This window comes from Scyliorhinus canicula, chromosome 16, assembly GCF_902713615.1.
Source record: "Scyliorhinus canicula chromosome 16, sScyCan1.1, whole genome shotgun sequence".
Taxonomy (NCBI): domain Eukaryota; kingdom Metazoa; phylum Chordata; class Chondrichthyes; order Carcharhiniformes; family Scyliorhinidae; genus Scyliorhinus; species Scyliorhinus canicula.
In genome coordinates, this window is record NC_052161.1 from 55359620 (window position 1) to 55384684 (window position 25065).

At 42.2% G+C, this 25065-nt stretch overlaps 1 protein-coding gene across 7 annotated transcripts in view; it reads right to left on the reverse strand.

Annotated features, from left to right (window-relative positions):
- Positions 1 to 25065, reverse strand: part of LOC119979244 (myoferlin-like) — a 284837-nt gene that overhangs the window by 153262 nt on the left and 106510 nt on the right. For 4 of the 7 annotated variants that reach the window (XM_038821181.1, XM_038821179.1, XM_038821176.1 and 1 more), the window contains 10 exons: positions 22477 to 22520; positions 20212 to 20294; positions 18203 to 18241; positions 13534 to 13658; positions 10910 to 11023; positions 10217 to 10394; positions 7045 to 7169; positions 6193 to 6299; positions 2754 to 2946; positions 958 to 1113 (listed from right to left, as the gene is read on the reverse strand). In XM_038821181.1, coding sequence (XP_038677109.1) covers positions 958 to 1113; positions 2754 to 2946; positions 6193 to 6299; positions 7045 to 7169; positions 10217 to 10394; positions 10910 to 11023; positions 13534 to 13658; positions 18203 to 18241; positions 20212 to 20294; positions 22477 to 22520 — 1164 coding nt within the window. Of the gene's footprint in view, positions 1 to 957; positions 1114 to 2753; positions 2947 to 6192; positions 6300 to 7044; positions 7170 to 10216; positions 10395 to 10909; positions 11024 to 13533; positions 13659 to 17845; positions 17882 to 18202; positions 18242 to 20211; positions 20295 to 22476; positions 22521 to 25065 lie in introns of all 7 variants that reach the window. The other 3 variants (XM_038821182.1, XM_038821178.1, XM_038821180.1) reach the window with 2 other exon arrangements.

Below are 25065 nucleotides of genomic sequence, written 5' to 3' on the forward strand. Positions count from 1 at the left end.
TTTTAAAATGAATCACACCAATCTTCAAAAAATCCCCTCAGTAGCCGAGACAGTGAGTTTCCAGTCACAACTGACACAAATCAGGTTAGAAGTTTGCTGGCAGAACCCCTTAGTTTAGACAAGGTGCGGGAAGACAGGGAACTAGAAATAATCATCAAATGGACAGTGCTTCTGCCAACAAGGTTCATTCAGTGACTGGGTGTTTGGGATGTTTTCTACAGGCAGAAGTTGGGTAAGAAATGGATGGTGTTGGTCCTTCAGTGTCAGTGACACTCTTATTTAACAAGCAGCCATTCGGTTGAGAAGCTGTCAGACATCTGTGGAATTGGCAGCAGCCAAAGTCATTGGAGAAGAAAAAAAAAGATGCCTATGGAACTGGGCCCAGCATCAAATACACTCATCTGGAATTTCCATAGAGTTCTCTCAATTTCCGATTAAACAATGGAAAAACAGCGCAAATAATTTTCACACCATTTTTAACAATGTTTTTACTTCAGCCATGGCAAGGAAGCAAGAGAACACTGGTGGGAATTCTAATCCATAGTCTCCAAGTGTAAAACTGCAATGGGAGTATAATTTTGAAAGACCCACGCAAAAACAGCTGGAATATTTTAATCTCAAGACCCACAAAGGTGAATTTACCATGATAAATACCAAAACATTTGACTTTTAAAATGGTTGCTGGGTGACAATTTTCTTCGGAACCATTTAGTGTCACAATGTGGACAAAAACTACCTTAATGCAGATTGTCAATGTCCAACTTAACACAACAGTTGAAATTGCTTTGTTCGTTAGCGCAATTTATTTGAATTTATGGAGGACATGAGGAATCATACACAATACCAGAGAGCTGATTTCTCGAAGGCTTTGCAAAACAAGGAATGCAGAGAAAGTCATTTTTAAGAGTATTAAATAAAAGAGCTCTCATTAATGCCAAGCGCCAAACTCAACTTTACCTTTAAGAATATGGTTTGTGTTTTTCCACAGTATTTGCCACATGCTTCTTCATTGGTCGTGGAGTAAAGCACCTCATGAGCTGGGATTCGTGCATATGCAACTCGCTTCTCATCACATATCATCCAGATGACCACATCAGGCACGCTATTTTGTGGCTATTGGAGCAAAGTCAACAAAGAGCTTTATCATTCTAACAGGCTCCTTCTGTCTCACCAAAGCTTTTTTTTCAAAAAATCATCCTGTAAATTCAGGCTTTTCCTGTTGGGTTAGGAGGATAAACTATTTCATTGTCAATGCCACACATGCAGAGTAAGCAGTCAGTTGGGAGAGTGACTGAAGGTTCTACTATTGCCGAGAGGTAGTTACATTAAGGAGATAACAAAACCCGCCAAGTCAAAGTATTCATGTATGGATACCAGAGGCAGAACACAGCCTGACTACCACTCAAGGAATGAGCTTGCACTAACTAACACATGAAGAATTACTATTTGCAAGGATCGACAGCTCCTATGAAACTACATTCAGAAGGAGGGGGGAAAAATACATAATTGAAATTCACCTATTTTATCATAAATACATTTCCTTCGAGCTTAAAAGCAAATTACTACAGACGCTGAAATTTAATTTAAACAGAAAATACTGGACAGCAGGTCTGACAGCATTGTGGAGAGAGAAGGGAGCTAATGTTGAGCCTTTGACAAAGAGTCATCCAGACTCGAAACGTTAGCTCCCTTCTCTCCCCACAGATGCGGTCAGACCTGCTTCGATTGTCCAGTATTTTCAGTTTTGTTTCTTTTAAACATTCTGGCTTCAATCTTGCATAGATATATATATTTTTTATAAACATTATCCAATATATTCACTGCTTTGGATCGGTGTACAGTCATACTATACATCTAGAGTACAATTACACCACAATAGCAGTGAAGCAGATTCAATCCAGAGTCGGGATTTAACTTGGGGTAAAATAGAGCAAGACCACATGAAGGCGGTACTGCAGTGTTCCAATGCTTGACAACAACTGTTATGTATAAAAATGCATCCTACACTGATCACAACAATTGTAAGTACAAAAATGTACAACAGAAATCAAAATAATTGAAAAAACTATGAAATGTGCAGAGCAAGATCATTCACCCATAATGTAGCTTTATTTTCATTAAAACAACACAACAGAAGACTAATGTTCAGAAAATAAAAGATAATGGATTTTGAATCTCATCTGTTCACAATTTCCTGTTTTCAGGTGCCTTTCATAGTTAATATATACAAGGGAATTTTAAAATAAATTAAAAAAAAATTAGTTTCAACTCTTCCAAACCCTCCATTAGCTCTGATTTATCACGATACTTGTCCAATAGCCAGTAATTGATATACAGCATTTTCTCAAACTTTTGGCAACAACTAATCCTACATTTCACCCGCACGACCAATGGTTGCCCTGCCTTCAGCTGCCGACGACTCAAAATCTGTAACTTCCTCCCTCAAACGCTCAGCTCCTTTCAAGATGCTTCTCAAAACTGTTCCTGATCTTAATCTCAGTCACCTGCCCTAATATCTCTTCATATGGCTCAATGCCAAATTTTATTTGATAATGTTGATGAAGCATTTTGGAATGTTTAAACATGTTAAAAGGTGTTCTATAAAATACAACCATTCATCGAGTATAAGCCATTCTTTTAGTTTCCGGTAAGTATAGATAGTACCCAGGAGATCAAGTTTTCTATCAAAAGGCTGGATTAAAATGCTCATGCAGATTTGAAGTTGGAAAAGTGACAAGATTTTGATCCCTAACCTCTTCAGACAATGATTTAAGTTGCTGTAGCCAGCCCTCAATGTCATCAATTGTGTCTTTTGGATCCTCTGCTTCCAGTCGCATGCGCTTTGCTGACTCGAGAATACCGTCCAGAATGTTTTTACGAAGCTTCAGCATTTGCAGGTCAAGCTGAGTTACATTAGATTTGCCTTCCAACTTCGGCAGGGGTTGGCTGAAATCAGACAGATTCAAGTAAAGATCTTACAGCAGCGCGATCACCAACAACTCAAACCAAGTTTTTAAATTAGCTGAATTTAAAAAGCAGTGAGGTAGGAATTGAGAATCAAGCATTCAGGCGAAACATAAGAACTAGGAGCAGGAGTAGGCCATCTGGCCCCTCGAGCCTGCTCCGCCATTCAATGAGATCATGGATGATCTTTTGTGGACTCAGCTCCACTTTCCGGCCCGAACACCATAACCCTTAATCCCTTTATTCTTCAAAAAATGATCTATCTTTACCTTAAAAACATGTAATGAAGGAGCCTCAACTGCTTCACTGGGCAAGGAATTCCATAGATTCACAACCCTTTGGGTGAAGAAGTTCCTCCTAAACCCAGTCCTAAATCTACTTCCCCTTATTTTGAGGCTATGTCCCCTAGTTCTGCTTTCACCCACCAGTGGAAACAACCTGCCCGCATCTATCCTATCTATTCCCTTCATAATTTTAAATGTTTCTATAAGATCCACCCTCATCCTTCTAAATTCCAACGAGTACAGTCCCAGTCTACTCAACCTCGCCTCATAATCCAACCCTTTCAGATCTGGGATTAACCTAGTGAATCTCCTCTGCACACCCTCCAGCGCCAGTATGTCCTTTCTCAAGTAAGGACATCAAAACTGAACACAATACTCCAGGTGTGGCCTCACTAACACCTTATACAATTGCAACATAACCTCCCTAGTCTTAAACTCCATCCCTCTAGCAATGAAGGACAAAATTCCATTTGCCTTCTTAATCACCTGTAAACCAAAGGGAAACAAAGGGTGGGATTTTCCGGTCCCCCTGCTGAAAGTTCCTCAGCGGCAGCATTCTCTATTCCAGCTGCTTCTCAACTCCTGCTGCTGGTCAATGGGATTTCCCATTGAAGCCACCCCCCAGGGGTGGGGATGCACTGCCGGCAGGAAGAGCGAATCCCAACAGATGGAAAATTCCAGCCAAGGTAACAATCCTACTCCAATCAATGCACCATCATGATAACTGGCAGCTAAAGAAATACATTTGTATATTCATAAACTACAAATCCCTCCAACACCAGCATCAAAGTTTCTGACATAGATTCTACAAAATCTGCACTTTACTTTTTAGTACAGAATAGAATTTATCCAAGTCCTTCTCTGCTCTCAATAAGTACAAGTCTGAGGGATGTCGAAGCTGATGAGATATTTTCATCTGCCTTTACCAACAGATTAATAAAGAAGATGTAATTCATTGAATGAATGTCCACTGTCCGAATTGTAGCAAATTCATCTACTGATGCTATAAATATTTAAGTGGGCAAAATATTTATATTGGGCAAAACGTAACCTGTTTATCAAAAGATTTCACAGATGGTGCAACCAGTCAGAAGATGGGACATTTCATCTCGAGACACTTTAAAGCATCTCCTGTCGGGAGTACAACAGCTATGGAGAAACATGTAACCTGCTGTATCTCGGCTACCATGCTTTTATTAATTCTCAGAAGGTGGCTGAAACTAGCAAGGTTATACCCATGTAATTACCCCCCCATTTTACTTCAGTTGCTTCATCAAAAGTTAGCCAGGCAACATTTGGACTACACCACTGGCGTTGGCTTATGAAGAAATCCAACAGCTTTCATGGCAATGTTTTCTTGTGCCAGCCTAAAACTAAAACATCTATTAAGTTAATTTTGCAATTGCCTTTAAAGGGGCACCAAACATAATGGTTTGCTGGTCCAGTAGCATAGATCCTGCACTATCTTACCCAATTGTATATTACTGAAAAGCGAGATATATTGCTAAAGCTTTTTAAAAATCTTGCATTCATCAGGACAAATGCAAGAATGCCAAATTTCAAAGGATTGCAACAATTTATACATACAAGGGAAGATGGGTGTTTGTCAGGTTGAATCTGGTTTGCTGAGGTTTTCCCATAGAGAAACCAATGGGGAACTATAGGCTCCTCAAGTAATTTAATAGAAAAGGCACTAGGCTTGAACATATCCCTTTTGTTTGCAGAGAATGTGCCTGTGCATGAATACATGTCGCTTCCAGCATGTGTGAATGAGCCACATAATTATCTTGACTGATCATCTTAAATTGACAATTCCGTAGCAATACCACAGCCAGCACAGTTTTGCTATCTAATATCAGCTACCTTTTCTGCTGTAGTATTAATTGCTGAAATCATCAGAAATTCAACATTCTTGCATTTGTCTTGCTGAGTGCAAGATGAAAAGCTTTGACAACATTTTGGCAATTCCAGGGTCTGCACTACGAAGCAACTGCTCATGTCCAATTGTGCCAGGAACAGAGCAGAAGCAATGAAAAAAATCTACCTCACAAACCAGACGCAGGAATATTAGAAGGTTCTCTCCAGTCAAATTGTACCTATGTTTCACCAAGAGACTGCCAAATTACCTAGAAGTGTTTTGTGTAGGAGAAAAGTTGGCAATTTTTATTTATACCTTTCACAAGCACATGGTTATCTACCCCTAATTGCCCTTGAACTGAATGGCTCGCTTGGTCATTTCAGACAGCAGTTAAGAGGCAACCACATTGCTGTGGGTCTGAAGTCACATGTCTACCGGAGAAGGTAAGGATAGCAGATTTCTCTCCCTAAATAGGTGTGGTATTATCATAAACCCCAGCATTACAAGGGTCAATGTAGGACCAGGAATAGCCACTAGAGGGAGATGCATAGGATAGGATACAAGACAGTGACGCTAGACCTAAGGGCGGTGCAACCAGGGAAGACAGAGAGAGCACAACAGGAGTAGTTAGTGTGAGAAGGTGAGGGCATAGTTGAAAGCAGTGAGTTAGATTCACAGTAGCTGTGTAGTTAGATGCTATTGATCTATTCTGTAGTCATGCGGGACAAGTGTCAAAACCAGTTTTAGTAGTGTAAATAAAATCATAGCTTTCATTTTAATTAAAAGTTATGCTGTCTCTTTTAGAACATCAGCCAATCTAAACGAACAACATGAAGAACACAACAAAAGGATATTAGTGAACCAGATGGGTTTTCAAAAATCAATGATAGTTTTATAGTCACCATTACTGAGATTAGCATTCAATTCCCAATTTTATTAATTTAATTTAAATTTCACCAGCTGCCCTGATGGGGCATGAACCTCCTATCACCATGACATTAGCCTGGCTTCTGGACTACCAGTCCACTGAAGTTACCACAAAACCACCATCTCCACCTTGGGTAAATCGGGTAAAGTCCTTTCTACCTGCAGTCTTCTATGACTTGCTCAATAATTTTCAACCATCTTTCAGCCAGGCGCTCCTCATTGACTTTGACCTGAATAGCAGTCCTCAACACAGTCAAGTTCTTTTCCTGAAAGGAAGGAACACAACAAAATTATATTTTCAGCTATCCCATGAGCAAAGCTCCAGTGAAAAGCCAGCATTAAACATCGGTGCTTGATGCAGTGTTTAGGTTGGTGAGCTGCCTCCTAAAGCTAGTTATTCAGTAGTGTTTACTGCAACGATACCAGTTTAGCTCAAGTTAGCTGGATAGCTGGTCTGTGATGCAAAGCGAGGCTAACTCCATGGGTTCCAATTTACGTGCCGGCTGAAGTTATTCATCCTTCCGCTCATCGGAGGTGTGGTGCTCCTCAGGTTAAATCACCACCAGGTAGCTCTCCCCGTTAAATGGGAAAGCAGCTTTTAAAAAAAAAAAAACAGGCAGTTTCTCACTGGATCAGCTTCCAAACAACTGTGTGCAAACATTTTCACACATGCAGTTAGTTTTAAAAGTCAGAGGTGGAGCATGTCACCATGTACAGTGCTTTCACCAGGCAGGTCGATACATCGGTCACTACAGATCTCCTTTACTGCACTCTGCAAAGCCAAAGACCACCTGAATAGTTCAATCTACCAGCAACAGCACTTTTTGGGCAGCTCCAGCAGCTTTCCTAGGAGAGACAGCTTCCCCACTGAGACATGTGGTCCACAACCGAAACTCACCAGGAACCCCTTGGAATTTAATTTCACAAAAAGGCCCCCAAGATGGAACCCCTTGGAATTTAATTTCACAAAAAGGCAGGAAGAGAACAGGTGGAAGGAAAAGGAGGTCTTACCATTCGGTCAATCATTTTTAAAATGATGTTCACCAGATCCAACCTGTGACTGATATCTTCCCAGTAGGAAGTCAGTGTCACAACAGGTTTTGTGTTGGCCCAAGGTAGAAAATAGTAATAGTTGCCTGTTGAAAATAAAAGATCATAAACTTAGAAAGGCTATTCATCTGTTTCGACTGCTATTACACTTCCTAAACTACATTTCTTGTGATCGTTATAGAATCTGCAAAACAGGAGATTCAGCCCATTGTGCCACTGTTGGTTATCTGATCTGATCTAGCTGCCTTCACATCTTTTATATTATTCCTAACTGAAGCTTTTATTTCTTAGCCTCCAGATCCACACAATTTGACTAAATCAGGAAATCAGACCATTCATAACTGGAAGCTTCAGATTGGATATTTGAGGATATCTTCATTTAAACCCATATTCCTCAGGCTGTGCCACTTCACATTCCTGTGCATCGGATTGCACTGGCCATTTAGTCACCACATGGATAACCCATCTGGATGTTCCTGCAATTTCTTACAGTTCAGCTCAGCTCACTATGCCGTGTCACCCAATTTAGAATGAACAATTTCCTATGCGCTTACATTCAAATGATTTATATAAAAGACAAATTTTTAAAATTCATTCATGGAATGTGGGTTTCGCTGGCTAGGCCAAAATTTATTGCCCATCCCTTATTTACTCAAGGTGGTGGCAAATTGCTTTCTCGAACCGTTGCAGTCCACGTTGATAAGGTACACAGATAGTTATCAGGGAGGGCGTTCCAGGATTTTGACCCAGCAACAGTGAAGATAGTTCCAGGTCAGGCTGGTGGTGCTCCCATGTGTCTGCTGCCCTTGTCCTTCTAAATGGTTGTGGATTTGGAAGGTGTTGCCCAAGAAGCCTTGCAGAGTTGCTGAAGTGCATCTTGTAGATGAAACATACTTCTACCACTGACTGTTCGTGATGGAGGGGTGAATGTTTGTAGATGGAATAACGATCAGGCTGCTTTGTCCTGGATGATGTCAAGCTCCTCGAGTGTTGTTGGACTCATCCAGGCATAACAACACAAACTGTCCCAGACCAACATCCAAAAGGCACATCGCTGCCCATCCCATCAATTTAAAATGCACCCTTTGTGCTTTAGCCATCCCTCTACCTGTACATACATTTTCAACCATCAAATAGACAGTGAAAACTTGCTGGGCTATGGATCCACAGATGGTAGCTGGTCTAAGTGTCATTATTTACCTGTGAATCTTGATGGTAAGTAGAGATTAAACCATTTTTATACTTTGAGAAATTTGCTCAATAGCATTGCAGAGCAGAAATCCTGGTCAATTTTCCCCTTGGTCCATGGGTACAGATGTTAATTGCCCACCATCCTCCAGCATCAGCAAGCAGTATGAATTGAGGTCAAACATACCAGCTGATTTGTTGCAGGAACAAACTATTTGTCGAGACAGAATTGAGGCCATTAACTGTAATCAAATAGTTGGTGATCACAAAATATGTAAAGATCATATACTGTTCTGATTCACTTTCCACCATACAGACAGCAACATGGTTGGTGCGTGATGCCAATTTGTTAAGCTTAGGTTCTCCAGTCTAGACAAAGGATCAAGTGGGGACCTTATGGAGGTGTAAAAGATACTTAGCTGAAGAGAGAAAGTAAATCCAGAGTAATATTTATAGGCGCACCAGGTGCACAGGGCAATAGAGCCGTAGGTTCAGGGCTGTGAAGATTAAATTTAAGGCAGACATTAAAAAGCATTTATTTTTAATATAAATAACGACCAACTGGAGTAATTTATCAAGGAGGGCAAAATCAGGACCCTGAACTTGAGAAACAGTCAGATACTGTTATGGATATAAACAAAGGGATGGCTGAGGAGCTGTGAAAATAGTTTTCAGGTTATTATTTCACATTAGCCAGTTTAGATAGTGCAATAAACCAAACATCAACCATTTAAAATAAATAGTTTCAGTTTGGTACAGATAGCTTCTTTAGCATATATCCAAATTGCTATAGAAACACAGGAATGCACTTCATATGTATTTTACATGAATTGGCTCATTTGGTAGCACTTGCTTTGGAATCAGAAACAGATTAAACAGCCCAGCCTAACATTTCAGTGCAGCAATGAGGAAGTGTGGCATTGTCACGGAGGTTGTCTTTTGCAGACATTAAACCTAGGCCTAGTCTCATGTTCAGGTGGATAGTAAAAATCCATGCTATTATTTCAAGAGCAGAGGGATTTCAGCGCCCTCAAACAACCCTCGCAAAACAGATTAAGTCATTCATCTCAAAAACTCTGAAGGAGTTTGCCATACTCTGACTCCTACATTTGCATATAGACTAGTGACCACACTTCAGAAGTAATTAAGTAGCTGTGAAATGCTTTCATGCTTCCCGAGGACGAGAGAGACAATTGCAAGTTCACCATGTGGTTCCTGTGGAACACAAGAAAGATCACGACAAGTTTTGTTCAATAGTGACAGGATAAATTAAGTGCTTTATCCTAGTACTTTATTTATTCATCCGTGGGGTTTGGGTGTCACTGGCAATGGCGTTTATTGCCCATCCCTAATTGCCATGGAAATAGTTATGGAGATTCTTGAATCGCTGTAACCCTGGTCATGAAGACACTGCCAGAACTAAGTGGGGTAGGGCGAGCCAGGAGTTTGATGCATAATGGCATGGGGCATGGGAAGGAATCTGGAGCAGATGGCATGTCTCTATATGTTGGCTGCCTTTATTCTTCTCATCATTGCTTTGGGAGATGCTGAAGAAGCTTTGGCAACTTGCCGCAACTCTGTAGACAGTGGACATTGCCGCCACAGTAATTGAGTGGATTATGTTGACAGACGGGGTGTATTGTGCAGCTCAAAATGCTCTGAAGATTTGATCTGAAGTTTGGAGGGACATAATCTGTATTGTTCAGCGGGTTATTTTCTTTTTGCACACTAACACTAACATTTGACCAATGTACAAAAATTGAGCGCATCCATTATATGCCATTGACACCATAAGGGCTGATGAACGAGAAGGCAATGCAGTTCTTAGTTATGGCTTGCAAGGAACACACATCCTGGTTTATAAAAATACATTTGGGGTGGATTCATTTAACGCAGATGTGTTTTGTAATGGACTTACTGGATTCACAACATAGGTGATACTCACCATCAAACACTGCTCGACTGTATTGAGTTGTGGATGCTAAGGGTTTGCACGTTTTGTCAAATTTGTTGCCATAATTGCCCATGCTGACTTCGAACTGGATGGCTTCACCAACCTCACGTTGCATTGTTCCAGCATAAAAGACAGCAGAGAGACTGTACTTACGCCGGCGTTGGTATTTCTGGCATAGAAACAGGACGATTGGGATTAACTTCAAAACTGGACCAAGTTGATGACTAATAATGAATCCCACAAAGAATTTAAAACTTCTGAAGAAAGTATGATGGAATAAATTGTGAAATACAATCCCACTTCAGAAAAATGCTCATCTATTCAAAAAGAGGCTGCTACAACATGCTCGCCACCCAATGGCCGAGCCGTGGGATAGAAGCTTTGACAGTTTTGGTGCATTTGTAGCTGCAGCATGACAGCAGAATGCTTTTGATTTCTGACCAAAATTTCCAAGTTAATACATTAGTGAATTTACATGTGCACTCTTAAAAGCAAAAACAAAATATCACTTGCACAAGGCCAGTAAAAACTCTGGACGTGTAGAGGATAAATTTAGAGGGTCATTATGGAAATTTAAGAGAAAAAAATGTATCCCAATAAGGAGTGTTACATGACCGAAATGAAGACAGTCACAGGTTTAAGCATAGTTATAATTAACGGAACAAAAGGAGCTACATGACTGACCTGGACCACTAAAACATCGTCGCTAGGTATGTCCTCCAATTTCTTCTCGGGACTACCTTCAAGCTTGGTGATCAGCTCAACCAATATTCTACCACGATACGCAACTCCCTCACCCTAAAAAGGATAAATAAATTTCACTAACGTCAAGCTTAAGAAAAAAACTTTTCCGATTCAAAGCCCCAGCAATTCAGCAGTGCCAGGGAGTCATCTACCGAGACACTATGTTCCAAGGTGTCAGCAGAGTGCCTAAGGATGGGGAGGATCCTCAACTGCCCTCAAGAAAGTGATGGGCTGCCTTCTTAAACCGCTGCAGTCTGGGTGGTGTAGGTACACCCACAACGTTGTTAGGAAAAGAGCTCCAGAATTTTGGCTCAGTGACAGTGAAGGAACGCGTTATATTTCCAAGTGAGGATAGTGATATGAATTGGAGGGGAACTCGAGGGTGGTGGTGTTCCTGTGCATCTGCTGTCCTTGTCCATCTCGAGAAAATGCTGTTGATGGGGACTTGGCAAGCTGCTTGGAGCTTGTTGAGCATTTGGTGGTTTGGGGGGGGGGGGGAAAAGAGACATACAAGCACAGTTCCCACGATTCACTGGACAACGATAAGGCTCCGGAAACCCTGCCCCATTCCTCCCGCATGGTCCATAGTTCTTGAAACCAACAGTAGCAACATCGGAGTAGTGAAGGGAGTTCAGCCAATCTGCTCTCTGACTCAGTTACAAGTTTCATTTATAAACTGAGCGAACAGTGTCACACTTATTCTTGCATTTCTCATCAACAAAACAAACTAATCAACACAACAAACCCAGATTTGACCATCACTTAGTCACTGCCTCATTTCTGGTGCTGGGTAAGAATCTTCATGATGGGAATCAAAGGAAGAGAAATTTGTTTGTGGAAACACAAGCAGGATAAACGAGAAAAACTAGACACAAAAGGCTCAGGGCTGGGTTACACAGAGTAACGAAGGCTTTCAACTTTGTGACAAAGTCATTAGTGATTTCTACGTTCTTGGGTGTGTTATCTTGTTTCTCGAACTTTGCCCTGGAGTGTGTGTGTGTGTGTGTGGGGGGGGGGGGGGGGGGGGGGGTGGGGAGAAGAGGGGGGCGGGGAAAGAGGGGGGCAGTTTTGCCAGCAGGAAGTAACACAATTTTTGTTCACTGTGGTTCAATCATATTCAGATTGCTCAGTCATCACAAACTCAAACCTGCATCCCTTTGGCTGAAGAGGTGTTCATACCCAGGGCAAATTGATGAGGATGGGAGAGAGCAAATGTTTTATTGCGGCCCACACCATTGGGGTGGGAGGTATTTGAATGATTGATCAGATCAATCAATGTGGTGAATGAAGAGCCAAAAGATATCCCTTGGATGTGACAGATGCTTTAGACATTAAAATACTCAAGACACAGAGCAGGTCTCAGTAAGGATAAAGAATGCTTGAAAAGTTGCAATTAATGACTTAATTACTTAAATTTCCTGTTGTACCCAAAATTCTTGTTGCAATCTGCAGACTTTACAGTATAATTGAAGGATACTCTCATTCAAGAGCTGGATGCGTAGCCAGATTTGCCTGCAGTGATTCCTCTGGCCCATAAAGATTAGAGATGCATGGTTATATTACAGTGAAACTCTTTTGACTTAGAAAATCCCTAAAGTTGTACATTTGGTATTGGTCCTGATTACCAATGTCTCTTTGCACAAACATGGAATAAACTCCAAGACTAACATTATAACATCTGAACTAGCTACATGTGCCAATTAGAAATGTTTGCTGTGCAAATATATCCCACACAGCCAATTTTTGTTCCACTAAATAATTTCAATAAGATTGCCAATGATGCCAATGTTACAACCCGCTACAGGTATAGAGCTGGAGAACATCCACTTCCCCATGACATTTGAGAATGAACTACTCAGGTGACTGGGGCGCAGAGCTCCCTCCTAACTGGAGGAGTTCTCCACCGAATATAAACCCCGACCTGGAAGTAGTGTGGGGAGGAATAACCTATGGGGAGTGTAGTGTAGAGAGGAGGATTATTGTGGCACGTGTGGAATAAAGTGAGTTATACCCTGTCAGCCTGTCCTCTCGTGGTGTCTTTGCCTCCGTTTACAAGAGCCAATATACATGTTAACTTTCAGGGTCACATCTCTTACAAATTTGAGCTCAGATACATCAAAGTGAAATCGTAAAAAGGAGACATTTCTACGCGCAGCCGCAGACTCTCAAGCTCCTGCTGCTATGGGACATTCACTTGAGCGTTGATTGTAGGCTTGGAGCGGGGGGTGGGGCTTAGAGCTCCAACGTCCAGGGACAAGGGCGACACAACTGTAAGAGTGAGGCATTGCACCCGCCCCCATTCCCATCAGAGCTGGGGGAAAATATTTTAAAGTCACTTTCACACCCTATCCGCACCTGCTCTCGAGGCTGGGCGGGATACGGCCGTTAAATGAAAAATTGCATCTGGGGTTTGGGTGGGCAGGTTCCTGGAAAGGGGGGGGGATTCCCGCACATTAAATGCTATGCTTTCTTCCCTGCCCCCCACCTCAGGTTCAAGGAGCATAACATTCTGCCTTTGTCCTTAAATCAGGGAGATTAGCAAACAGGTCACATTTCTGACTAACCTTTCCATAGTTCAATTCTTCGTAAGGATCAGCAAAGTCAGTGTATTCCCTGGGACTCCCATAAAGGTTTACGTAACAAGGCCCAAAAGCTGGAAGAAATCCTATTTCTTCCTCTCCTGTTTCCCCTATCGAAACACAGAAGGTGATCAACAAACAAAATATACAAAATGGACATTTGGAAAACACATTTTCTAAAATGTGGGTTAGTAAGCATGTGCGCAGATACATAAAATGCACTTGCAATTAAGAAGGTTGTTTTATCTCAAGAGCGCCAAATAACTGTTTCAAGTCTATTATTTGAAATGCAGGAGTTATGTAATGCATCAATAAACTTAGTCCTCAGCAGGACTCGTCTATGAGCAATGCTCACTCGCCAGACATTGCTAGTTTCATTTGCCGGATTAAATTGGAAGCCTCACCTAATTAGATTGGGAAGAAATAAAACTATTGATTCACTCTTGTTGGACAGAGTTGAGCAGAGAGTGAGAAAAAGGAGTGTTCAGCTAATTTCATTTAGTAGCAGACAGAATAAAATTTCCTCAAAAAGTCTCAATCTCCATGATCAAGCAATAAACCATTCATACTTCCTCCACAGCTATGCACAATTACACAAACAAATCTTGCATACACATGCCATCCATTACTCCTAATACACTACTGGGTGGGAAGCTATTTTTCTCCTCCCACCCAGAGTGGGTGAAGTAAACGCACCAAGTTGGGAGATCTTTCACTTTCCAACTATCACTTTTGATGGAAAAGCATGGAGTCACATCAATATTCCTGTGGGAACATGGATTGCTCACTCTTTCCCCTTCAGCAGATGATGTATAAAGTTCTGAGGCCTCGAGGGGAAAGAACTAAAGCAAAACAATGATAGGCAAAATTAAAAAAAAACAAAATGCCGCCATGGAACCATCTGACCAGAACCCAAGATAACCCTTCACCCCTTCCAAATTAACATAAAACCAAGTTTACCAGAAAGCATGTAGCTATACTGAACTAGACAAGAAGTTTTCAAATCAATAGACTTGTACTGCAACCACAGAACAAAAGCTACAAAAGCAAAATTACTGCACATGCTACAAATTTGAAATGAAAAATAAAACCAATTGGAATTACTCAGCAAGTCAGACAGCATTGGTTGAGAGAACGTGTTTACGCTTCAGAGATAATGACCGTTGATCACTGCGACCGGAACTGTTTCCCTTTTTCTCTCCACTGATGCTGTCTGACCTGCTGAGTATTTCCAACAGTTTCTGTTTTTACTTTAGCAAACTACAAGCTAGATGCAAGAATTAGACACAATTTTGCTCTTCAATTCCTTCAATAAAAAGTTTGAAAGCCAAAATTAAAGGGGAAAATGCAAATTGATCCGTTGTCGGAAAGAGCTTGTACAAGTTGCATTCCGGAGTAATAGTAAAGAGTCTCGGTTAAGGGTCAATAAAATTGTAGCTGTCCTTAATACAAACAGTATTGTGAAAACACTGATAGCAGCCGTACATGTGGCCATGCATTAGGTACTCAACGCCATCTCGATAGCGTTGTTCAGGAGTGGTAGAAACTTAACTACAGGCAAAAATCAGCCTGGGTCTGCAAACAGTGACACTTAAAATCAAGGGACAGAGGAGAGAAAGAATAATTGACTGAATGGAAAGAATGATGAAATCAGTTACAAAAAGACAGGAAACCCACAAAACCTGGCTGAGAGAGAGAAAAATAAGTTGTGACTTGGTTGCCGGGGTTCAGGTTTAGTATGTTTTTCTAAACGCCATTGGGAGTGATCATTTAATATAGCTACTTGGAGGTGGTGTTCAAATAAATATAGAAGGGCCAAGAGCTATCCACAATGATCGAAGAATAGCTCAGGCAGACATACAGATTAGACATTTCCATACTGGAGAAGGCCAAATGTGCACGTAAGTACGAGCTCCATATTAAAGCCATCAAATGTAATCCCATTGGGCGGGACTCTCCCATTCAGGGGCAGAGTGTCCAACCCGTCGGAAACGCCGTCAAACGGGCCACTGGGAGTACCAATTCTGGTCCCTACAGAGGGCCAGCACGGCGCTGGAGCGGTTTACGCCGCTCTAGCCTCCCATCCCTGTGCGAACTGTGCGCCGCAGGATCCGCGCATGCGCAGTGGCGCTGACGCCCACCCACACATGTGCAGTGGCCTCCCTCAACACGCTGGCCCCGATGGAACATGGCGTGGGAGTTCAGGGGCCAGCGCGGAAGAAAATAGGCCCGGGGAGCGCAAGGCCGGCCCTACCGATTGGTGGGCCCCGATTGCGGGCCAGACCCCATCGGAGGGCCTTCCCGGGGTTGGTGCCCCCCCCCCCCCACCCCCCACCCACCCCCACAGACCGCCCCTGCACGCAGAGTTCCGACCGGCTGCGACTAGGTGTGGACGGCGCCGGTGGGACTCTGCCGTTTTTAGAGTGGCCGCTCGGCCCATCCCAGGCGGAGAATCGCGTGCCGGCGTCGGAGCGGCGTGGCCCGGTTGCGGGGCTCCTCCGGCCTGACCCCGGGCTGGGAGAATCCCACCCAGAGTCTTTTCCTATTCTTTACACACAACTTTCGAATCTGTTCATCAAAATCAAAATAATCTTGGGCAATGTTCAAATTTCCTTCAATTGCTCAACCACTGGGTGGCACAGTTGTCATTGGCTTAGGGAACAACCCTAACAGCGCCATCAGATAATAAAGTTCTAAAGTTGGGGACTTGCAAAGTTGAAGGCGATGCACCCACTCCAGCTCATGGCCAAATGTAGTGGACGGTTTACACTCCATTTAAAGCTGCTGAATTGAAAATCTCAATGCTTTTTATTCACTACATTCCCAATTGACTATGATCATCTTTTCCTTCCCCCCCACATCTAAACACGTAGAATGGGGGTAACAGTCCCCAAGACACGATAATAGTAAGTGAAAATGAAAAGAAAGAAAATTATATTTGAATTAATGTCCAAGAAGCAACTTTAAAAAAAATAAATTTAGAGTACCCAATTCATTTTTTCCAATTAAGGGGCAATTTAGCATAGCCAATCCACCTACCCTGCACATCTTTAGTATGTGGTGGCAAAACCCATGCAAACCCGGGGAGAATGTGCAAACTCCACACGGACCCAGAGCCGGGATTGAACCTGGGACCTCGGCGCCGTGAGGCAGCAGTGCTAACCTCCGTGCTGCCCTGTCCAAGAAGCAACTTGATGTTTGAATTGACAAACTGTAATTCTTGAAACTACATTTAACAAGAGCATCAGGTAGTAACCAACAATTGTGTCTAATCTTGAGCGGTTATGATTAGATATTTTCCAAGCATGATTTAAGAGTTTATTTCTATGGAACATGAAGCACAACAATGCAAAAAAGTCGATTTGGTGCGGCAGGTGCTTGCAAGCAATTCATCTATTTTTCAGCCAAAGTAAATAGGACCAGAGTGCATTTTAGCAGCAGAGTGAGATTCCACATTTCACTCCAATAACAGTGACAGAAAATAACTTTCTTTCACTAATTGGGCAGGAACGTGAAATTAAGTGCAACTGAAATTTTAAAATATCCACCAAATGTAAATATCAGACTGTGGAACAACGTAACATTGTCCTATGAAGGTTCCGGCAAAATTTGGGAAGCAGCTAAATATCTATGCACTGGAACTAGTGACGGACGCCAACTGGTCAATGCATAAATAAACCTCATGATGCCAAACCATGCAGTACAAACCAAGAACATCACAGTACAATCCATGGTCTGTGCTACGTTAGTTAGCCAATATCAGATTGGTATCACAATTACCTTCAAATTTGTTGTGTTTAGAGCAAAATTTTTAAAAACCCTTAAATAAACCTGATTGTTGCCCAGTAACGTCTGCCGGAAGCAAGTGTTTCTAGACAGGACCAGTTGGCACTCAGCTTGCCCACATTCGCGGTACCTCAGGGGTGGAAGACTAAAAAAAATGTTTTGGGGATGGAAAAAGTACATTGCTATTTTCTATCCCAATTTAGCACTTATCAGTGGGACTCACCAAATTTTAAATCTTACCACTTAATGCACATTTGGGCCTAGATTGAAAAACTCATCAACCTGATGTTTCAGGTTGCAGAGCTTATAAAAGAAAACAAGATTATCAAGCCAGCTAAGGCACTCAAGTCCGATAGCCATCATATGAGAGAACATCCATTGCCAAAAGTTGGATCATTTTTGAAGCCAAATTAGAGAACAAATGTTTGTACGTGATCTTTATCCTTCCCCATCCCACACCATGTCCCACTTTTGGCAACAGACGTTCAAAGATTAGACCAAGAAATAAAACCTTCATTTGCTGGAGAAGCCCCAGTTCCCTCATCATCTGGATTGTAGAAAACAAAAATAAGTTAGAATGTTACAAAGTAAAATATAATTAACCAGTCACTGAATGTTTTCAGTGCTGCGTACAACCAGCTTCACAATTCACTAAATGTGTATCACCTGGAGCACCAATGCACAGCACCACCGTGTCAATGCAGGGCCACAATCCATTATTCCACCAGATTGTGCTGCCCAAGTGTTAAGAGAAACCATGCACCTCGTGAGGTGGGGGTGAAGGAAGAGGTGCGATGATCCTTTACAGGCTGCTGCTGCACTCCTCCATACCATTAGCTAGAAGAGGAGGAGGCAGTTTGCAAGTTACCTGGCTTATGCTTCACAGGAACTGAGCTTCTTAGGGGGTCTAGAAAAAGATGATGTTGTTTAGAAAACACTACATGTCCTGTCAATATTTATTCTAGTGACCAGCCAACAAGAGCAGGTTCTCCGGGGGTGGGGGGTGGGTTTGCTGGAATGGAAAACAATGAGCATCAGAAACATTTATTAATATGGCAATTTGTTCAGTTACTTTATACACTTCAATTAGTCACTGCTAAACAATGGTGCATCAATATACTGAGGAGCGTACCCTGGAGGCAAGTGTGGAGAGGATACTCACCCCCTCACCACCCCCCAAACCACCGCTCCAGCAACTCGAAGCCCAAGCTGCCATGTCCTCGCTGGTCAGGGGCTGCACTAATTCACCCACATGCTTGTTGATCATATTAATAAAAGTGGGAATTAGTATGCTCTTGTCCACTCTGGGCGAAAGCCTCATTGGAACCGGGGCTGCAGGAATTTGATCAGGGCCGGGAGACTTGCAATGGGTTTGTTGCCCAGCGGTGATCCTGTTTTGGCCCTTGTGCCTGATTCAGCGAGCCATTGCGATGTCCTCCTTGGGCTCGTGCTCCTGGAGAATCACCCCCATTGTTTAACAAGAGAATGCACCAGTTGATACGGTTAAAGTAAAACATCAACCATAAAAGATATTTACTGAAAAAAGTGTTTAAAATGCAGAAGAATTTGGTGCTAATTTTTTGGTAAATGGAAACCCTCATCTTCTCATTCAAATTGTGGGCCACAAACAAAAGATTATGGGAGCATTAACCATTCCATCAACAGGTCCGAACAGTGTTGAATGGCACAGTGCTGACAAAAGGCCCCAATAAATTGGGTACATTTCTTAAAACACAACCTTTGAAAAACAATTGCTTGCTGAAAGCTAGGTTGGCAAAATAAATCTGTGCCACAACATCTGGACAACTTAACAGTCTCTATGTGAAATGCTGCATTCTTCGTTTTCCCGCAAAACCAGAGTGGAATTTTGCCATGGAAATACAGGATTCATGTAAACATGACAGATCAATGGGCTACAGCAATGTCTTCAGCCCTGCATCATATTTATGATCCGTAACAGATTTCAAATGCAGCTTCAGGCTCTTGTGAATTACCTCCCACTGACAATGCTGCAGTGGTTTAAAAAAAATTAGATACCTTTTCCAACAAAGATTTACTTTGCGGGGGGGGGGGGGGGGGGGGGGGGGGGGGAGGGGGATTACCTGGTTGTTAAAAATAAAATGAAGCAAGGGAAAAGAAAAAGGAGGGTTGTAATCATCAGTGTGGATTTGTTGAACTTCCAGTTTATTATTCCCCATGTCAAGCACCTTTATAAAAGTGCTTCATCTCACTGAAATGTGACCTGCTGATAAATAAATCCAGTGGCCAGCTTTTAGGGGGTAAAAGGTTGAACAATGGAAGACACGGAGGCTCAAAGAACAGAATGGGCAGCAACAGAATGTTTCAGTCCTAGCGTGATTATCATTTTGCTGCTACAGTACATCATACATATAGAACAACTGGTTTCCTAAAACAAAAAACTGACTTGGCTCATCAAGTACAATCCTTCCACAATTAATGGAACATACAAAGTATTTCAACTGAATTATTTTTGCATACTCCACAACGGTTTATTGTGCCATTTTATAATAAGTAAGGAGACTGCAGATTGACATCTAAATGAAACTCTACATATGGGCATATAATATTGATCCATAAGGTAGTTGCACATAGCTAAAAATGCAAATTAAGAAAGGAAGATATCCAGGAAGAGACAAACTATTCGTTCTGGAAGGCTGCAAACTACAGTTTGCATAAATTCCATGTTGACAACTGTTTCATTCAGCAGAAATGGTGGTCAGCGAATCTGGCCCCTGAACACACCAAAACTTTAGTATAGAAACAAAATTGTCTCCAGAACTAGCAGTGGAGCTTTGTACCAAGCTTTGCATTGTAAATGCAGTGCACCAGTAACAGGACAGTGAAAATTACACCAACCTTCAACTTCGCCTCCAGATGAAGCTATTTTGGAGAGGTACAAAAATGCTGTTCCAATAGCGTCATTCCTAGTCATCCGATCCCTAGAAGATATTGGCCATATTTTTGATATTATTTTCAGGAACTAAAGCACTGTGGAACAACATTGCACTATCAGGTAGTCAGGGTCAGTGGCTCAGAACTTGCCATTTTAACCAGCTGAACAATCAGAAGGGCTCAAAAGAAATGACAAAAAGCCCATTTCCAATTCCATGTCATGTTAATTGTATTGGAGTCTGTCGTTAGATATCTATTACCCCTCATAACATCACATCAACATGCTTTCTGACAACAGAAATTAAACAAATGGTATGTGCCACTGACTTTATTGCATTTTTTCGCATGAATGTAAAAACTACAAATGTTTATACAGGATGGTGGAAGGAGGGGGGAAAAGCAGGCACACTGTACATTTATCTTCCCATATAAAAAAGGTGAGACAAAGCTGTCTAATTTTAAGACCAAGGATGGTAAAGATTTTTAATTAAAAATATTTTATTGAGGCATTTATAATTTAAACAATTTTCAAGAAAAAAACCCAAAGTGAACAATACACACGCAACCAACAACCAAACCCAGCCAACATGGTTTACATACACAATTCTCCAATCCCAATTTCCCACCATTTAAAGGATGGTAATGATTAACTGCACAAACCCAACAGGGAGAATATGATGAGAAAATTTCTCAAGGTGGCCAGATTGAGAACATGAGCAATCAATGTAGGGCAGCACGGTGGAGCAGTGGTTAGCACTGCTTCCTCATGGCGCCAAGGGCCCGGGTTCGATCCCAGTCCCAGTCCGTGAGGAGTTTGCACATTCTCCCTCTGTCTGCATGGTCTCCCATGACCCTAAAAGTAGTGCAGGGTGGTGGATTGACCACACTAAATTGCCACTTAATTGGAAAAAAAAAGAATTGAAATTTAAAAAAAAAAATTTTTTTTAAAGTGAGCAACCCATGCAATTGAGCGCCTAACTGAACCAAAATCAACTATTTGATCCGAGAATTCCAGGTATTTTACAGGTAATAACATGTTCCAATCAATAATCACACAAAGCAAGTGCGAGCAAAATCTAAACATGGATTTCTTTTCTCATCTACAAACCTCCCCTCAAATAATTATTGCCTTTGCAGAATTTCATTCCTGCTTTTATCATCGTCCTAGTCATTGTTATGTTCTGATGCCTGCTTGTTATCAAATGCCAAAATTTAATTTATCTTAATAAAAGTTGGCTAGTGTGTTGGCAGAACAATTGAAGGGTACAAGAAATATTATTTTAAAGCAACTGCGGGATTGGCCTGATAAGACTATGTTTTTCCAGTTCCTGAGTCCACCTTATGATTGTGCACTGAACTTCAAAAGAAATTCAAGACGATTCCCTACTGCAGCTGTGTGAATCAGATGTGAATCCCGACGCAGACACACGATTCTCCGTAGAGCAGAGAATCAGCGTCATTGACACTGGCTGGTCTGGCGTGGCGCCAGTCGCGGGCATCTCCACGCGGCCGGGCTGCCGATTCTCCAGCCCAGATGGGCCTAGCGGACGCTCTAAAAATGCAGAGTTCCATCGGCGCCGTCCACACCTTGTCGCAGCCGGCGGGAACTCTGCATGCGGGGTCAGCCTCTCGCTCCCCAGGCCTATTTTCCTATATTCCTGAACTCCCGCAACATGTTGCGTCGGGGCCAGCGCGTTGAGGGAGGCCATTGCGCTCGCCTTCGTTGACGGCGACGCCACTGCGCATGCGCGGATCCCGCGGCGCACAGTTCGCGGCAGAATGAAGGAGCGGCGTGAACTGCTCCTAAGCCCTGCTGGCCCCTGTAGGGGCCAGAATCGGTACTCCCAGCAGCCCATACACGCAGTCGTCAAACATGACAGTGTTTCAGATGGCGTGAAAACTCTGCTGCCGAATGGGAGAATCCCGCCCCGTGTGTTACACATCACCCCCACCGCACCCCAGACTCCAAATCAATCCTCCCAGGAAAAAAAACGACAACATCAGCTATGGAGAAAACTTCAGGGGGTATTATGGTAAAAAATTTATCCTTTGTTAACAAAAGTAGTTGTTATCTGCCTCACTGTTACCATCTGCTGAGAGGTGACCCAATTCCAAACACTTCTACAATATCGACAATGGCACATTCATTAGTTAATTCCAAAAAGGACATTCACAGTTGATAAATTCACAAACACAATCAATCCATGAAAGCTTTTGCTTCATACTCACCAATCAAACACGGTCAAACTTATTTTTTCACACATAGATGGAAACTGCCGAAGGGAGAGAAGAAATATTTTATTTCAAGAGAGGGATTCTTCATTTAATATTTCATTGCAAAAGCCATTCAGTAAGGTCATGGCCTCAACTCCACTTTGCCATCTGCCTCCACTATGCCCCATAATCCTCGCCCGCCTCCCTCCATCCATCTATCAAAAATCTCTCTAAATCTTAATTTATGGATAGCCAGTTAGGTTTTTTTTTAAAACTTTAATAATTTATTTTTTATATACCAATTGCAAAAGCTTTGTGTAACGCGACAGATAAATAATGCTGAGGGAAGGATAATGTACAAGAGAAAGGAGTCACAATATTGCACATTTAAATATAGGGGCAATGCAAGTCAACTAGATAAAGATGTTCTGACTACTCATCAGAACGGACATCACTGAATTCGAGAAAACATCAGAGCAGGCTCGAATTTAAAATAGCAATACAGATTAAACACCAGATTACATCACCAGGTTTTAAAATTTCAGAAAAAGGACATACAATACAGAGCGCTTTTAAATGCACAAATTGTATGTGTGATGAAAGCCCACATGACTCACTCAACACTAATTTGACAAGCAGCTCCACTGGACCTTTTCCTACTTATACAATCAACAGCTCAAGACTGAAAATAGCACACTGAAGAACAGAGGAACTGCCCCAAAGTTGCTTTAAAGAGGGTCAGCATATATGCCAGTGACAATCATGGAACCCTCACAACTAACAAGTTTAACATTTTGCTCCAATCTGAAACAAAAATGAAGTGAAATGGTGAGACTCCATCGCCCGAAGAGTCCCCAGCAAAATGGCAACATGGAGGCATAGAATAATTCGGAGCCTGATTTAATGGGTGAGAATTGCACTGCTATCAAATGGGGCTGTTTTTTTGGGGGCCCTCTGTGGGAAATGCCCCAGCGAGGTCGCACTTACATTAATTTCCTGAAAATTTCCATTTTTAAATATTGCCTGGATCTTTTGATCCCCCTACCGTAGTCTCCAAACCCCCCCCCCCCCCCCCCCCCCCCCCCCCCCCCCAGCTTACGGGTTAGGGGGCCCTCAAGCCCCTCACCCACCTCATAAGGGCAGGGCACCCCCATGCCCGATCCCCTACAATGACAGCCTGCCCCACTAGCGCTGCCGGTGTACCACCCTGCCCCAAGCCCAACTTACCAGGAGCCACCAAATCACCAGAGACAACCCCCCCCCTAAAGTATCGTTACGCCTACTCCATGTTTGTGTTAAATGGCATCACGGCAAGGTCTCTCAGGCGCAGGCATTTGATCCCAGGCAGTAGGAGACTCCGGCGTAGAAACATTTAAGTGAAGCTAACTGCTGGCTTAAATGTGCAAATCTGAATCGCGCCCAGTGAGGGCAAGATCCAGGTCATGACATCTCACGAGATCTCACTTTACTGAGTTGGGCGAGACCATGCTTTTCGATCTGGCCCTAGACGGTGGTTCAGCGTTAAAGCACTTTGAAGGACTGCAACAATTTTTAAAGTCCAATGTAAGGGATAATTCACGTACTAAACAAAAATATTTTAAAAAAAGGATTGCCATGATTTTGGGCTGGATGTGCAATTATTTGGTACAGAATAACCAAGAGCCATTTTGTTATCTGATGCCAAGTGGCCACTGATCATTTCACATTGGAGTTTGTGTTTACATTTGGGAATAGATTTGCTGTGTTGAGGAAAATGAACTCCTTCATCAAAATGGTAAAAACCCTCTTTCAGGTTTACACATAGAAGGTCCTGCATGCCACCCAGAAAAACACAGAGTGATGTGACTCCAAGTCAATGACTTAGCTTAGGTGATGTGTGTTGAACTGGAGAACATGTTCAAATTTAGTTTTTAAGCGGGACTAGAAATTAAAACAATATTCGCCCTACCATCATGAAAGGGACAGGTTTGGAGAGATAGCATAGAGGCTTAGGCTACTGTGCCACCAACAGAAGGCAGGCAGATTGTGGTATAACTTCCAGAGTTATAGAAATGGGATATTTAAGTAATGGGAAGCGGGCCTTTGTGTGTTCTCAGACAACATGCCTTCATAGCGATGGTAAAGGAACAGGTAAAAGAATGGCAACTGCACATTTAACCAATTTTCATACAAATAATCAAAAAAACTTCCATCTGCGCACACACATCTGCATCAACTTGCCCTGTGGTCAAATTAGTTACATTCTTCAATTGTCTCCAGGATAAGATGTCCAGTTGCACATTTAGAATGGACAATGCCCTTGTAAACGTATCGCACTAAATTACATCCTCCTGCCATGGTAACACTGCAGTACTTCATGGTTTGGAGCTGGGGGTGTTGATTACATTGTAACCAGTTTACATAGGCAGATTATGAATTGGGACAGAGAAATTTAGGTTCATGTAAACGAAGGATCAAATGAATGACGTTACAATGGAGACGTAAATTATCTTAGTATGGTTAATCATCCTCACATGTTCTAATCATATTTCCTCTGAACACTACTTAAGTGCCCATGTCAATACTACAGGAGATCAATTAGGTGTGCAATTGAGTTAATTACCT